This window comes from Misgurnus anguillicaudatus, chromosome 24 (assembly GCF_027580225.2).
Source record: "Misgurnus anguillicaudatus chromosome 24, ASM2758022v2, whole genome shotgun sequence".
Classification (NCBI taxonomy): Eukaryota; Metazoa; Chordata; class Actinopteri; order Cypriniformes; family Cobitidae; genus Misgurnus; species Misgurnus anguillicaudatus.
The window spans coordinates 15,453,139-15,470,228 of NC_073360.2; the positions used below are offsets into that span (position 1 = coordinate 15,453,139).

Consider the following 17,090-nt stretch of genomic DNA (forward strand, 5'->3'; position numbering starts at 1 on the left):
TCTTTGTCTTGAATTTGAATTTTGTGAAATAATTTTCTAAATTAATGCGACGTATAGTCCAGTGTGACTTATATATGTTTTTTCCTCTTCAAAACGCATTTTCGATTGATGCGACTTATACTCCAGAGCGACTTATAGTCCGGAAAATACGGTACTTGAATATGGTACATGATACGTGTGAGTATTGTGATATTTTGTTTGGCAATATGGGATTGATTCTCGAAAAGGTGCTAACAATATTTAAAACTAAAAATCATACAAGATTCATGGCAGTTGTTTGATTTGAAGTTCACATCCTGACCGCTAGATAGCAACTTAAACAGTGACAGAAAGTGCTAACATAGCGGTGCTCTATACATGTTTTGCTAAGGTTTGCATATGGTGGTGTGTTCTCCGAAAATGATATCCTATTATATTCCTAAAATATGAAATATCTCAATATACCGTGATGCATATCATATCGCAAGGTTCTTGTCAATACACAGCCCTAAACTATACTGTACCATAACTTTTGTTTCTTAAGCTTAAATTGTGCAAAAAACACCTTTTTTGAGGTCGTTTCAGCACTGCGCATTTGCACAGGTTGGCAAACGCCTCACGCGACTCTATATAGAGCCCCTATTTTTGACATACAAAAGTAAACAACCACAAAACAACCATTCAAGCATTGTGGTAATGCGTTTTGCAGTAGCAGGCACCACTCATGTTTTCTTAGCAAATCTAGTTTAACTCTAACCATGTAATTTCAATTACTTTCACTAGATACACTGAATCTACGGGTTGTATGTTTAGGACAACCGTGAACTGAATCAATTTTGTGTGTCTGATTTAGGGATACATAACCATTAATCACGATTAATCTATGGCAGAATAAAAGTTTTTGTTTACATCATATATTTGTTTGAACTGTGTATAATAACTTTGTATAGATAAATGCAGAAATGTTTATATGTGTGTATACATTTGTATATTTATGTATAATCTATATTATATATAAAATATAAATACTTAATGTAAAAATATATTTTTTTCTTAAAATTATACATGCATGTGTGCATATTTATATATACATAATTATTATAGATTAATCGCGATTAATCGCTATGCATCCCTAGCTCTGATTAGTTGTCAATGTTTAGCTATAATAACAACGTATCCTCTTTTACTTCTGTTTACAGTGAGGGGGTCTTCAAGTGCCCAGAGGACCAGCTACCACTGGATTATGCCAAGGTAATACAGTCAACGCTAATCTCTCATGCATTCTGTTGAAAAACGGATTACAATTCAATCTCTTGCAGTGGTTGACGTTCCCATAACATTTAGTGGAGTGGAGTTAAAGGCTCTTTAGGTTGATTCTCAGAGATGATACAACTTTTCTCAAGTGTACGAAATGCTAATGTGTCAACAATCCCAGGCCCGCGTGAGAGCGTCAAGGGACTTGTACTGCCGCAGGCACTTAGCCCACATCCATGCTTCTCAAACCACTTCAGTAATCATGCTAATGAACTACTACGGGTCACTCATGTCCTCGGGAATGTGGAAAGGAATTAAAGAGGAATAAGAGAAGGACAAATATGATTCACAGCGTAATCTGAAAAATGAGTATGAGTACTTTTGAAAGAAACTTATTAAAGCAATAAATAACCCGAAATTTGGACTTTGTTAGTGTAAGTATTGCCCAATTTTCATTTTGCATTAAGGATAATAATTCATGTTGGGCTGGAAAAATGCAAGAGTGTGCGTTCATCATATAGGTTTTATTCATGTTGTTCCCTAGAGAGTGAGATTATGAAACGCAGAATCCACCAGCGGCGATGAACAGACCTTGAGTTTAACAACAGCCACGACGGCAGCCGTAATATAAAAGCTGCTATAAAATTCCCTCTTACCGAGCGTTTTTCAACCAAACCATTGTAACGTCTGAGTCATCTTCTCATGTGGCGCACTTGACACACACTTCTAGAGGGGCACGTGGAGGAAGTTAAACCTGTTGTGTGTTGCAAAGAGCTTTAGCGCGGTAATCCGCCGAAGCGGTGATTTGCATGGAGTCTGGGGGGATAACTCTACTTATCCTAGAAAACTGGAGTTCAGATGCACATGAGACACATTATTCTAACATATATCAGTTTGTAAGGTTTGTTTGTAAAAACTTCTAATATAGCTAAGGCCTAGTCATGGATTCATTTAAAGGTCCGGCCCAGGAAACCGCCTCAGATGGTTTTGCTGCAAAATACTTCAAATTAAATACCAGTGAAATTACATTTGTGAAAATAAAGCATTTAAATTACTGACTTCATTGCCATTAAAGTGAAATTACTAAACCTTAACATACAAAATTCTTTTTAACAAGAAAACATGTCAGAGGGTTTTGCGTCTGAACTCTTCATATGTTCATTTAGCAGACGCTTTTATGCAAAGTGACCAACAAATACGAATTTATTTATTTTGTTCCGTAAGCTAACAATAATAGTAGTAATGTTTTATTGTGTAATGCAGAATAGCACAGTTGGGAAAGCTTGCAAATGAAAATAAATTTGTGTGTGTGTGGTTGAGGGGGTAGATGATGGCTCCATATGGGACTACATGGGTGGCGAACAGCGGCGTCTACATTGCTGTCTCACGTGCCATCCTAACACACAGCAGATCTGTGTGTGTTTGTAAATCCTAAAGGCAAGGGATTTGGGCTGATTGGATAAGATGTGGTCTCATCAACTTGATGAAGGGAAAAATGCAATAGCCTCTGTGTGTAGTGTACACACACATGGACCACAATGGGCACATATACACATTTACAGAGCTATGATGAGCTCATCCATTTTAATTGAATTTAATTTAATCATACAGAACTATACTTGTATATGTATTAGACAAACTATAATTTTTTTCATCTTTAAAAAATATTTTTTCACACTGTGTGTTTTCATGGTGTTGCATCACCGTTATGTAGTTTTATAACAGCAGAGACATCATGAAAATCAAGTTTTGTCTTTTAATTGTATGTATTATAGCTTTAAATCCATTCAAATGCTTATCTGTTCGTAAATATTGAAAATGTTAGTAGATACACACGTTTAAAATATGCAAACTTTACCTTCTAGGAAAACAAACAAAAAGTTTTGATGACTCATCATGCGAAAGTGAAAGCTGTTCTAATTAAAAAACGTACTTCAATTGGTAACATATAGATGGTTTTAGCTGTAACAACATAAACAAGCGGCTTTCGTGGTCTACACGTAACTTCCGGTAAACTCCGCTAAGAATAAATAACAACAAAATACTTTAAAGGGACATTCCACTTTTTTGAAAATATGCTCATTTTCCAGCTCCCCTGGAGTTAAACATTAGCATCGCGCTAAAAAAATAACCAAAGAGTTTCGATATTTTTCCTATTTAAAACTTGACTCTTCTGTAGTTACATTGTGTACTAAGACCGACAGAAAATTAAAGTTTCGATTTTCTAGGCAGATATGGCTATGAACTATACTCTCATTCTAGCGTAATAATAAAGGTCTTTGCTGCTGTAAAATGGCTGCAGAAGGCGCAATGATATTACGCACTGCCCGAAAATAGTCCCCTGCTATTAAAAGTAACCAAGCCTAGTATCCAGGTCTTAGTATACAATGTAACTACAGAAGCGTCAAGTTTTCAATAGGACAAATATTGAAACTCTTTGGTTATTTTTTAGCGCAATGCTAATGGTCTAATCAGATTCAATGGATTGTGCTAATTTATGCTAAAAGTGCTAGCGCCAGACCCAGAGATCAACTGAATGGATTTCAAAATGGTAAAAATCAAATGTTTAACACTAGGGGAGCTGGAAAATGGAATGTCCCTTTAAGCGTAGTTTATTTATATAACAAGCAAAATAAACAACACCTAGATTTCCTAGGAAACCAAAACATTTGTTATTTTCAACGAGGTATTTGTTCAAGAGTTTAGTTTAGCAACTTGTCAGACCATTAAAAAAACTGAAACCGGAAGTAAAGTTTCGACCAGATGCGCAACGCGTCACTGCATGTGCGTCCGATGAAACCGTATATAATTTTTTTTATCACTTTGAGTTAAAAATTTAAGATAAAAACGTTTTAAAATTACTTCAATTGGTAATTAAACATTTTCAACCTACATTTTTCACTTAAAATAAGAAAATGTAAGTAAAAAATACCTTCATATTTTAGGCGTTACCGTTTTTTTTACTTTTTACAGTGTAGAACAACATCCAGCCTAAACTTTTTAGGCTAATTCATATACATTTGTATGAAGTGAATCATACAAAAACATCTGGTTATTATAAAAAACAATAATGAAACCCCTCCCCAACCCATGTCACACGTGCGAAAGCAAATCGTCCAAAAACATACAGGTGTGGTCGTATGAATTAATACGAATAGCCACCTCTTAAAATATGCACGAATTGTCATGTCATTACGTTATGTAATCTCCTGCGCCCATCTAGCTGTGTCTGCCCTTGAGCTATCTGAAACGCTATCTATCAGAATTCAAAGTATAGTGCTAAAAATGACGATACAGCTGATTCTAGATTATCTTTTCAGGTTATGGAAGATCGAGTCACCCAGTTATGGTATCATTTCTGAGTACTTGTGCCCATCCCTATGAGTGTTGTGACGTTAGTTGTTATATCAACAAACAATCCCTTTAACCGTGACACAAGCCACAGGCGTGTGCTGTGTCATACCTAATGAGTGACCGATTAATTCCAGGCCTCTGCCCTGTCCTTCACCTGTTAATGTATGAGCGTGCGCGTGTGTGTGTGTGTTTGAAGAGAGGAGACATGCTTGATTAATGTGTCCTTGATGTAATGGTGTGTTGTAGATCTACCCTGACCCTGAGCTAGAACAGCAGATACTTGCGCTGCCCATCCGTTGTATTCACAGTGAAGAAGGCTGCCGCTGGACCGGCCAGATGAAACAGTTACAGGTAATTTATATTTCAACATTTACTGTTATCCAAGCAGTCAGCATTCGTGCAGTTAATATGTGCATTCTGTTGCAAACACATGCCACACATCCTACAATCTCTTATTTCGTCTGTATCTTTACAGAGCCACTTCTCCACCTGCGCCTTCAACGTCATCCCATGCCCCAACCGCTGCGCCGTCAAGCTGACGCGCAGAGATCTGCCCGAGCATCTGCAGCACGACTGCCCCAAGCGCAAGGTCAAGTGTGAGTTCTGTGGCAGCGAGTTCACAGGAGAGGCCTTTGAGGTACACTGACCCCTTGTTATCATTTGGCATTTCAGCTATTTGGGTATATCGGTTTGTTAGCATGACATTTGCATTTTTTTTTTTGCACATAGCGGAAGAGGCTTGTGTGTTTCTCACTGTGGTGTAATTCACACAATGTGTGAACTCCAAGAATTCGTATTTAGCAAATTGGCAGCTAGATGTTGTAGTATCACTGGAGCCGCGGTTGTTAGTGCCACTCCTATTTTTACACTTCTAATATCAAACCCACAGTCTATAAATGAAATATTTTGCCTTGTTTAATGTTTTTTATTGGACACTTTCTTTGTGTTTGATGGGTGGACTGCAAAATTGCATGACATTGTTAAAGTCTATAATTAAAGAACTATTTATTTACACAGCAATGCTAGTAAGTTTGATGTTTTGAAGTTTTATAACCAGTTCTTGCATGTTGTATTGATAATTTTTCAGACAGTCTGGTTTGGGTTTTTTTAAACACTCAATCCTGCATATTAAACTTGTGAAATTAACTCTTAACTTTTTTTTTAAACTAATAAGTCTTCTTATATTTCCATAATGAAATGTGATCGGTCGTTTCTTGCATCTATAACATACTTCAGCTGCCTTTTCACTATTAAAGATAGTCATATTGTGTATTGAATGCCAAAAGTAAAAAGATGCTGGGTGTCATGAAAACAGTATAGCGGCTCCAATGCAGATTTTTATTTAAAACCTAAACTGACTTGTCTTTGCTTGCAAGCACTTGTTTTGCCTTAGGAAATGCAGATACTGTTTACTTCCTCATCTTAACATCCTTGCGTCTGTTTGCTTCTTCTAGAACCACCAGGGCATCTGTCCACAAGAGAGCGTATACTGCGAGAACAAGTGCGGAGCAAGAATGATGAGAAGACTCCTGTCCCAACACACAATGAGCGAATGCCCCAAACGCACCCAACCCTGCAAATATTGTGGCAAAGAATTCGTCTATGATACCATCCAGGTCAGTAGCATAACAGAGCAGCATAACTATAATTATTGGAAAGGTCCTCACCGCTCTTTTATAAATTCTTCTTGCACTTTTTGAAAATATGCATTTAAGGAAATATAAATGTTAAAAACAAAATGCATGGAAAAAAGCATTTATGTTGGTTAATATTATAACGTTTGGGCAATCCTGTTACTATAGCGTTATTAACAGGAAAAAATCTTTCCAAAAATCCCCAAAACTATATAATGACATCATGATTTGTACAGGAAATATCAACATTAAATAGACACTCCACATTTATTGAAAATAGACTAATTTTCCAGCTCCCCTAGAGTTGAACATTTGATTTTTACAGTTTTGGAATCCATTCAGCTGATCTCCGTGTCTGGTGCAACCACTTTTAGCATAGGTTAGCATAATCCATTGAATCTGATTAGACCATTAGCATCACGCTCAAACATAACCAAAGAGGTTCGATATTTTTCCTATTTAAACTTGACTCTTCTATAGTTACACTGATATTACGCAGTGCCCAAAAATAGTCTCCTGCTATTGAAAGTTACCAAGGAGACTATTTTCAGGTGCTGCGTAATATCATTGCGCCTGCTGCAGCCATGTTACGGCAGCAAAGTCCTTGAATATTACGCCAGAATGAGAGTATAGTTCCTAGCCATATCTGCCTAGAAAATCATAACTTTTAATTTTTCTGTCAGTCTTATTACAAGATCTAACTCTACAGAAGAGTCAAGTTTTAAATAGGAAAAATGTCAATTTTTAGGTATTTTTTGAGCGTGATGCTAATGGTCTAATCAGATTCAATGGATTATGCTAAGCTATGCAAAATGTGGTACCACCAGACCCGGAGATCGGCTAAATGGATTTCAAAATGTTAAAAATCAAATTGTTTCGCTCTAGGGAAGTTGGAAAATGAGCCTATTTTTAAAAAAGTAGTGTGTCCCTTTAAATATCCTTTTGAGAATCACTTTGTAATTTCTTAATCTTGAGCAAATAATGTCAAATTGAAAGGGTTAAAACTGTCTAAAACTCAACCATGTTACCTTTCTGAAGGCAAAATGATATGCTTGATGTGGCACAACATGAAATTTTACACATTATCTAATGGACCATTAAAAATTGAATACTAAATATCACTAAATTGAATCTTATTTCATAGAATGGCTTCTCTATATAGTAACTGCCCAGCAGCCTTTAAATCTTTAACCACTGTTACTTCCTTCAACATTGATGCTTGTGTCTGTGTAATGGGACAAGGGATGCAGATAATGTTTGTTTATTGGATGTTCCACTGGCCGGGTGTTATTGGAACAGAGGTGCTCAGTGGTGAATTAAAGGGGTTTTGAGGCAGCACAGGGTGGGATGGCAGAAGGACTTTGTATATAAACGCTGCCTTTCATGCTAGATTCTGGGTTTGGGCCAGTCAGCCACAGCTTGGCCTGGCCGAGCTTTTTATAACACCTGTTTTTAAACACATAAAGGTAACACAACCATAAAACACTGTGAAGCTTAGCTAGAAACACACACACTGCTACATACAAGGGAGTATTCACATTTTGTTTGCCTTATTTGTACATCATTTCTTATTTTAGGTCTTTCGTGTTTTAAAAATGTATTAAAAACATTTGATCCTACGCATTACAAAGTGACTATTGGTAACCAGCTGTGGCGGCTCGTGACTGCTCTTCCGATGGGCGCAAATTCAAAATATGTGTTCAGAGTGTCATTTGTGTTGCTCGTGTTTTGTCAAAATACATGCTTGCTGCACACGCGTAAATACCGTTTATGATAAAAGAGACGCTCACGTTCACAAAAAACACGCAAAACACTCACTTAACAGTAAACTCTGATTACGCATGAGATTATGCGAGTATCTGGCAAATGCGAGCGTCTCTTTTATCACAAACCCTTTAGACGTGTCTGCAGCAGGCACTTATTTTGACAAGAGACGTGATGCACACAGGTTCACTCAACGTGCCGAACAAATTTTTTGAAATTACGAACCACGCAAATGATGGGCTACATACATGTTGTGACGAACTTCGCATCGAGCACCCTCGAAAAAAGAAGTCACCGGTCGCCACTGGTAACCTGTATTGGTATTTTCAAGTAGAAAGATCTAAACACCTTTATATCAGATAGTTTACTTCTTAAGTACAATGGAAGAAGATTTAGGATTGTAATGTAGATTTGCGTAAATATTACAACTTTTGTTTCATTATTTTGACTTTATTCTCAAAACATTACAAATGTATTTTCATAATTTATATATAAATAAAAAAATAATAAACTTTATTTTCGTAATTTTACTTATTTTGACTTTTTCCTCTAAAACCATGTTGAACTTTGCATTATAATGACTAAATTAATTTTTATTGTTTTTGTTTTTTCTCAGCCCTAAAACTCTACCGTAGGAAATCGCTAAATGAATAAAGTTTATTTTTGTCACGCTATTAGAAATTTATTTACGTATTTATTCATTTTGAATGAATGCATATTTCTTGTTTCTGCATTAAACAAACAAATAAACAATCATAAAACTATTTGCAAGTGAGGCGAGTTAAAATAAATGAAAAAAATTGATTTATTACCTTAATTGACTATGCAACTAAGATTATGAAGTAAGACTATAAAGAAAATGTATCATCTTTTCTATTTTACTGAAAAGCCAAACACCAGTAGTGATTTTTTTTATAGTGTATATGTGTAATGTCACACTTCACCAGCTGAGCTGCATGTCATGATGATTTCATAAATATGTTCTCACGCCTCATTTCGGCAAGCTGTCATCGCTCCACAACTGCAGCAAAAATATCACAACACAACCTACAGATTCACGTCAATGCTGACTGTTTCATTTCCTCCCCCAGAACCATCAGTACCACTGCCCTCGCTTCCCCGTGCAATGTCCCAATCAATGCGGGACGCCGAACATCGCAAGGGAGGATCTGGCCAATCACGTGAAGGAGAACTGCGGCAGCGCTCTCATCCTCTGCCCCTTCAAAGAAGCCGGCTGTAAACACAGAGTAAGTTACTTTCATCAAACTTACAGCTTTGATCAACTTTCCCTCCTCCACACCTGTAAAATTTGTGTCTGTGTCAGTAGAAATATACTTTGATATACTTTTTGAGGGCGAAGCTGTGTGCTGTCTGCTTTGATATCATTAAGCTTTTAAGATAAAAGGAGCTTGTTTTAAAACTTTTATACAGTTTGCAGATGACACAGGCAACAACTGTGTCACTGAATATTTCATATTCAATAGATTTTTTTTACAGTATACAAATGCTTATCCTTACATCAATGTTTTGCATTTACAGTGCCCGAAAATGGCCATTAGTCGACATCTCGAGGAGAGCACAAAGTCGCACCTAACAATGATGTGCAGCCTTGTAGGCCGTCAGCGGCAAGAAATCATTGAGTTGAGACGGGAAATGGAAGAGCTGTCGGTCAGTCACGACGGCGTTCTCATCTGGAAGCTGACCGACTACTCGCGCAAGCTCCAGGAGGCAAAACTTCGCAACAACCACGAATTCTTCAGCCCTCCCTTCTACACGCACCGCTACGGCTACAAGCTGCAAGTATCGGCTTTCTTAAACGGAAACGGCAGCGGCGAGGGATCGCATCTTTCCATCTACATCCGCGTGCTGCCCGGCGAGTACGACAGCCTGCTGGAATGGCCCTTCTCCTACAAGGTGACCTTCTCGATCATGGACCAGAGTGACCCGTCGCTGTCTAAACCTCAGCATATCACGGAAACCTTCAATCCGGATCCCAACTGGAAGAACTTTCAGAAACCGTCTAGTAGCCGGAACTCGCTGGACGAGAGCACGTTGGGATTCGGCTACCCGAAGTTTATCTCGCACGAGGAAATCAAGAAGAGGAACTACATCCGTGATAACGCCATCTTCCTCAAAGCTTCCATAGAGATTCCGCAAAAAATCATGGCATGAGGCTTGCATTGGTCGTTAAAAATATTTGTCTCCCTATGGACCCTAATTTTTTCCTTTCAAAAACCGTACTGACTCATCTGTCTGGTTATTTGACTGGCTTTAGGGACCTATATTTAAACGTGGAAGTGTTTGACCTGCAAACTCATCACTTTGAATTTGCTTTGTAACACTCTCTTCCTCAATTTACAACAACGCCTTTGGACATTCAGTAGTGCCTAGAACATTTATTTTCATTTAAATGTTATTTTTCAATTGTGACTCATTTTAAAGATTGAAGTGGACTGTGAAAGGCTGTTCATAACCTTTGCACTTTGAGAATGTTAAATATTCACAAAGTTTAACACAACAGCGGGGCGGTACATCTATGCCGGTGTTCAACATGCATACACAAACAGTGTTTGTACCCTTTTGTGTACACAGTTTTGTCCACTGTTGGTTCTCTCAACGGTGGGAGTCAACAGAACCTAGCTTTCCTGTTTAACTTGTTTTAAGTAAACTAACAATGGCTGTGAAGTAAATGTAGCTAACTCTGTGTCGTAAGCTAGACAGGACTCCCACCTTCCATTTGGGACCGCAGGATTTCGTGTCAGGTTTTTTGCGAAAATGAAAGATTGTTCAGCTCAACTCGTGCACTCCGGATCGAAAGCCATGCGAGATTGTTTACATTCAAGATCGGATTGCATTCACATATAATTTTTTTTTTACCATAACCTGTATTTTTATCCAGCATGTGTTGAGAACGCATTACGCCACGGTGGATGAAAGGAACCAAATTTTTTTAATATGTGAAAAAAATGTGAGCAACGCCTGTTGCGGTTGTGTCATAATGGGGAGGGTGCTTTGAATGTGAACCCTGGACTCACGTGCTCGGTACGCTTTCTGTTCTTCGTATTACGATGCCGATCACTGGCAGCTGTACAAAGACGCAGGCACTCGCCACGGCCGCCCCAAAGCGCGTCGGTACCTCAGGTGCGAGGGTGTCTGGTAACCACGGTCATCCGTGCCTGCAAAAGCAGCATGTGAACGATAGGAAAGTTCTTCCATGTGCCTGAGGAAGATGAGTTTTGTGCAATATGGCTGCCGTTGCTCCATACAGACCAGTGGGGGACTTTGTTGATACTTACTATATATGTGAATACTAATAAAAAAAAATGCAAAAGCACATTCTTCACGTTTTATCCTGCTATGATACCAGCTAATATTTTGCAATGATTTTGAGAAAACCTGGAAAAAAGGCGTTTTTTTGCTGAGATTCTGTATTTTGCAAAGTATTGCAGATGTTTTCTACAACGTTTTCGGAAATGAGTCGGAGAGCCTGTACATTGACATTTTTTATGTTTTATCTCCGTGGCATTTGCTCGACCCGTTTCGTTCGTCTGGTTTGGATTTTACGTATTATGTCTGTATTATTTCCTCTTGAAAGTATTTATTTTAATGCGCCGTGACATCAGCTTGATATGAGAAATGGTGCAGATGTTTTTATATGTCGAGTCGATGATTGCTTGTCAAATATCACTTGAAATAAAACAATGTCTATATGATCTGCTGTCCGTGGTTCTTTCACATACTCTCCTTTCTGTGCGGTTAACAGTTTCGCTCGCATGAACATTTACAGTCGCAAATGTTTACCAGTCCCGCAGGATCCTCCCATAGGACCAACAAAACAAAGCCTTTGTAGAAGAAACAAACCACATTTGCCCCGAAAGAGAGCATACCACAATTCACTTTTAAATAACATATCATAAGACATTCTTTTTATATATTGTACACAGCCTAAGGATGTAAAACTTCTTGCATTCTCACGGTCATGAAACACATGTTATGGACTTTTATTAAATCTTAAAGGGGCACACGTTGTTCAAAACATAAGAGGAGACATTGACAAGAATCTGTAGCGTGGCTCTTTTCCATACAGCATATGTTTATAGTGATCATATCTGTTGGGCTTCAAATTACTATAAGCAACATTAAAAGCTGAACATGAACTGAAATGACTAAAAAAAGACAAGATAAGCTCATTTTAACGCAAACACGGTTGATTCTTGCTTGTCACATGATTATATGTAATTGATGTTAAACATGACCCAAAATTTGAAGAGCTTAGATGCAAAAGCCGCTAATCGGCATCTCTATAAGAAATGAGATAATGATATTAACTGAATGCTCTCGGCAAATATTATACATTCATTAAATACTTTCACGTTAAATCTGCTTAAAGGGCACCTATTTCATTGCTTAAAAAGTTATTTTGTGTATTTGGTATAATACAATGTGTTTGCATGGTTTATGGTAAAAAAAAACGCACATACCGTACATTTCTGTAGCTTCAGATTTCCCTCTCTTCCTGAAACGCACTGATTTTGTACAAAACTCATAGATTTGAAAAGCACTGTGTCCCTGATTGGCCAGTAATTTGTATGCTGTAATTGGCCTGAATACCACTGACATCAGCCGGAAATGTGACGCTCCTTACCATGTTTGAAAGATTCGCTCACAACGCAATGCTAATAGGAGTTAACTTACAGGCTGCGAGTCTGAAGCGACAGTAATTATGATAATGTCGGTCTCGTCTACATTACAAATCACAGGAAGTAAACTGTTGCCTACAATCTTTGTGTTTTGTAGTCCAAGAAAAGAGATTTACGTTGGACACGCGACTTTGGGGTTTGTATCTTTTGCATATTGTTAACATGTACTAATACACACACAGCAAAGGAAATGTAAAATCGTGATTCAGATCATTGATGCTCTTTAATCCCAGCTTCAGGACCAGAATCAGAAATACTGCTTTGTTAGCAGAATCCACTAAACAACATGACGTTTTTCAGCAAAACCCTTAAAGTGTACAGAAGACGAATGTAAAACAATTGAGGATCACATTCAAACTTGGGTCACTTGTGAGTACTTGGACCTGTGCTGTAAAAAAAATCAGTAGAAATTACAATGTTATTGCAGCTGGTTGCCGGTAACTTACCGTAGATTTTAATTTGTTATTTACTGGCAAGAGTTTGTTCAAAGTTAAATAATATTAACAAGTCTCTATCTTTACAGAATAAACTATACAACAACAGCCTCATGCAAAGCATTCTGGGAACCAGAAATCATCATCAACCTTTTTCTGTTTTTTGCTTCAGATTTTGTTTCATGTTTGTTCATGTTTTGCTTGATGCTGTTTTTTTGTTTTACTCTGTAAAGACAAAGACTTGTAAATGTTTAATGTTCATTTAACTTTGAACAAAATGTTGCCAGTAAAAAACATAAATTTAAATCTACGGTAAGTTACCGGCAACCTAGTCTCAGCCTCAGACGTCACGCCCACAAACTGTTGGCTGAACGTCTGATGTTTTTCGTACACTTTTCTGGAAACCCTGTGAGAATGTTAAAGTCGGCTTTGATTGGTTGGAAAAAAACGGATTTCCAGGAGACGCGAGTGTCGCGATTAGTTTCAGTCCCTGGAAAACAAAGCTCTGACGTTCCATTGAGGAAGAGAATCAGTCGTGTTCACGTGGATAATAATGAGCAGTTATCATGATCAGCTAAACATTGGATTCTCAAAAATATGCATAGTTCGCGGCATCGACTCTCTAAAAGATGTCCAAGAGTTTTCTTTAAGGCAGTTAGTGGAGTTTAAAAGTTTGGTTCTCCTGAATTGCTTGTATGTGTTAAAAAGTGGAGAGATATGCTTCAAACAGACGTTTAACAGGATCGTCTCATTGGTGTGGCTGTTGATGAAGTGCTCAACGTTGTTCTATGGTGAGTAATGTTGTTTATTTAGATACTATTTTGGTTGCGGCTGGTTATTTCAATAACTGACTTGTTGCCAGCCGGCTCGTTATTGTGGGGAGTCCGAAACGTGACGCTAGACGAAACAAACTGTGATTGGTTGTTAGACATGTCGGTCAAACAGCTCGTGGGCGGGCTTTGTCCAGAAAAAGCAGCGAAAAACACCAGACCTTCAGTATTGAAGGTCTGGCTACGCGAGACTACCGGCAACCCAGCTGCAATTTCTATTGATTTTTTTTACAATACAGCCTGAATGTGCCAGCCAAATGCATTACAGCATTCAGTTTCTTTATTTTCACCTTTTGAATTCTGAGTTTCATCATTTGCAAGGTTTCTAGTTGCATCTTTAGTGATTTTGCAACTGTTTACTTCCGTATTTTCCAGACTATAAGGGGCACCGGACTATAAGCCGCATCATTAAAAATGCGTCAATAAGACAAAATAACTCGTCATTTCACATCACTGAATCTATTGAATTACATAAATACGGGATCAGCATATGGTTGACTCTCACGGCTGTAGACGGTAATGATGTCTTTTGCCTCATAAATGTCAAAATGTATTCATACTGACTTACAAGGCGCACCTGACTATAAGACGCAGCACCAGCCAAGTTATGAAAAAACGCGGCTTATAGTCTGAAAAATATGGTATGTCTTGTACAAAGACATTTTTTTAAAAGTGGAGGTTATTCCAAAAAAAGGTTGCATGCACTTTTTGAAGCGAATGACAGTCAAATTTGTTCTTTACCAATGAAATGACATTTGTGGAAAGTAAGGGCATTTCAGTTACTGACTAATAACTTTTTCATTACCATAAAATGAAATTACTGAATGTAAACATATGCATCTGAACTCTATAAATTATTACATATTATCTATGACTTTTTGGTGAAAATATTCTCTTTAAAAGTCATTAAAATCCATTCAAATGTAGATGGTGCACTATTTTTAGTTACACTCAACTCTAAAATATTGCATCAGGTAAAAGTTGCTTATACTGTAGATAAGTAATACGTCTCTATAAAATGACTTTTTAAGAATCTGGTAAAGTCATTATAATTCACTGGTCAGATCTCCTCATGGTAGGTCGATGTTTTTGCCTACATCAGCATATTTTTGCTATGTACGGTATCTTTCTTTTGCTCCCTTCGCTCTAATGTCTCACAGTGTCACGGCTTTTATTTCATTCACTTTATCCGAGCCAAATCTGCGTGCTTTTTATCGTTTTGTTTTACAGCACAAGTGAAAGGGGGCTATATCTGATTACTGGACACGGTTCACATCGCCGGCCCATGTGCCAAACGCCCCGAGAGATGAAGACAGAGGAAGTGAATCAGACACGTGCTCAACTTTGATGTTGTGCCAAAGGGTTTCTGGACTCTCTATGGGTGCACGGGAGTTTCGGAGGAAAATAAAAAGAACGAAAACACATTAATGTTCCTCTCATGTCTCCCACTAGAGAAAAGCTGTTAGTCCCATTTGCTAGTAAGACTAAAACATTGCTTGAAAACTTGTTTTGAAACCTTGAGAAATTAAGTAATTGTCAATCTGTAGTAATCCATTCGTGTAACCCTAGCGTTTTAGGAAATCGTACATGACATTATACTAATTCAAATAGTAGCTTTAACTACATTTATCCAGCCTGGTGTCGTACCGTTTACCACATCGGTTCTAGACACAATCATTTAAATACAAAGCCATGCTGACGGCCCTTAAATTTTCTGGCACACAAAGTTCAAACAGCGTACCCAAGCTCCTAGGGCAAAGCACGGTCAAAATAGTAACATCTAATTATACATTAGCTCATACTGTATGTGTTTCCCATGCGGAGTGGAAACGTCTCATGTGGGTCTCCAGATACAAACTCTTTTATGATCTCAATGTGTTTCGCCTTCAGACGCAGACTCTTCGGCTCAGTGTTTCTCAAAGAGTAAACTCAGTTTTCTTACGATAGGTAAAGCCCAACTTTTACACAACTTGAATGAGTTTACAGGGCCAGTGGCATCTGTAAGCAATAAAGTTTTAGCAGTTGGCGGGAAGTGATAGCGTTGACTGCTAAAGAGGTATTTTTTTATGAAAACAACTTTATTTTGACTATTTGGACTGTGATGTGCCATACTGCAAAACCGTACAGTGGTTTTTTGAGAGTTTAAGAACATCCTTGTTTTAAGAGGTTGATTTAACTGGTAGTGTTATTTTGGATTTAGCTTGTTAACATAGACAGTCCCTGTTCATCTCAGTTACAGAAATGTTTTCGTTGGAATGACTGAAAATGTTGTGTATATATTAGGCATATCACTGGAGTTTGATCTTCTTCCAAAAATACATGAGGGTTGGTGCTGTCTTTGCATAATAACACTTTGAAATAGAAGTTCAAAAGATGTTCAAATAAAAGTTGAAATCCTCTTTGACGTTAGCCGGGGTTCAAGAGCTTTTTCTACTTCCTGTGCCCTTTCTCCCTCACTCACTCTCTTTTTCTCGCTCTCTCTTTAAAGGTCCCAGTATTTAACATGCACTTGAGACTTTTCACTGCTTCACATATAAGCAAACACTGCATGGTGGAGGTTGCCTTGCTATCCACAAGGAATAGCTCTGAGAAGGGAACTTCAACCATGTTCAACACTAAATATTTTGAAAAACAAACCAAAACATATTGGATGACATTGAGCACTCCTATTATTATAAATAAGAGACAATGCAACACTCAATATGGGTGCCTTCCAGTGTTTTAGCTATCTTTCCCCATTCAAGTTGTAGTTTAGTCTTACATGACTAAAATGCATGGAGGCCTTGCAAACATGGCTGCCTGGTGCGACTTACCTGGTGGGACTTTGACAAGTTATGATGTATTGGTTAATGTCAAGTTGTTATAACAAAAAAATTCAAAAAATTTCATCTTTGCATTAAAAATTACATAATTGAACGAATGACACTTAATGACAGTTGTCATAAATGTGCATAAAATCCCCTTCATGTTCATGACACATGTCATGTCATGATTATAAAGGTGTCATGTCAGTCTTATGAACACCCATACAAGTAAAGCGTTACCCTTCTTTTTTTATTTTTGGGTGGACTGTCAATTTTCACTTTATGATCAACTTTTTGTTAAAGCTGACATAACACAAGACGTTTTTGCCAATCTAAT

The 17,090-nt window shown here is 37.7% G+C and overlaps 1 protein-coding gene and 1 long non-coding RNA gene across 3 annotated transcripts in view; one reads left to right on the forward strand and one right to left on the reverse strand.

The window, feature by feature from the left end:
* traf4a (tnf receptor-associated factor 4a) overlaps nucleotides 1-11,698 on the forward strand; it is a 34,966-nt gene extending 23,268 nt beyond the window's left edge. Inside the window, exons 2-7 of the mRNA XM_073862974.1 lie at nucleotides 1,176-1,230; nucleotides 4,834-4,938; nucleotides 5,063-5,224; nucleotides 6,042-6,203; nucleotides 9,077-9,232; nucleotides 9,525-11,698. Of these exons, the coding sequence (XP_073719075.1) occupies nucleotides 1,176-1,230; nucleotides 4,834-4,938; nucleotides 5,063-5,224; nucleotides 6,042-6,203; nucleotides 9,077-9,232; nucleotides 9,525-10,157 (1,273 nt within the window). The 3' untranslated portion in view covers nucleotides 10,158-11,698. The remainder of the gene's footprint in view (nucleotides 1-1,175; nucleotides 1,231-4,833; nucleotides 4,939-5,062; nucleotides 5,225-6,041; nucleotides 6,204-9,076; nucleotides 9,233-9,524) is intronic.
* LOC129437827 (uncharacterized) overlaps nucleotides 1-17,090 on the reverse strand; it is a 149,652-nt gene that overhangs the window by 27,285 nt on the left and 105,277 nt on the right. The gene's annotated exons all lie outside the window — the stretch shown is intronic.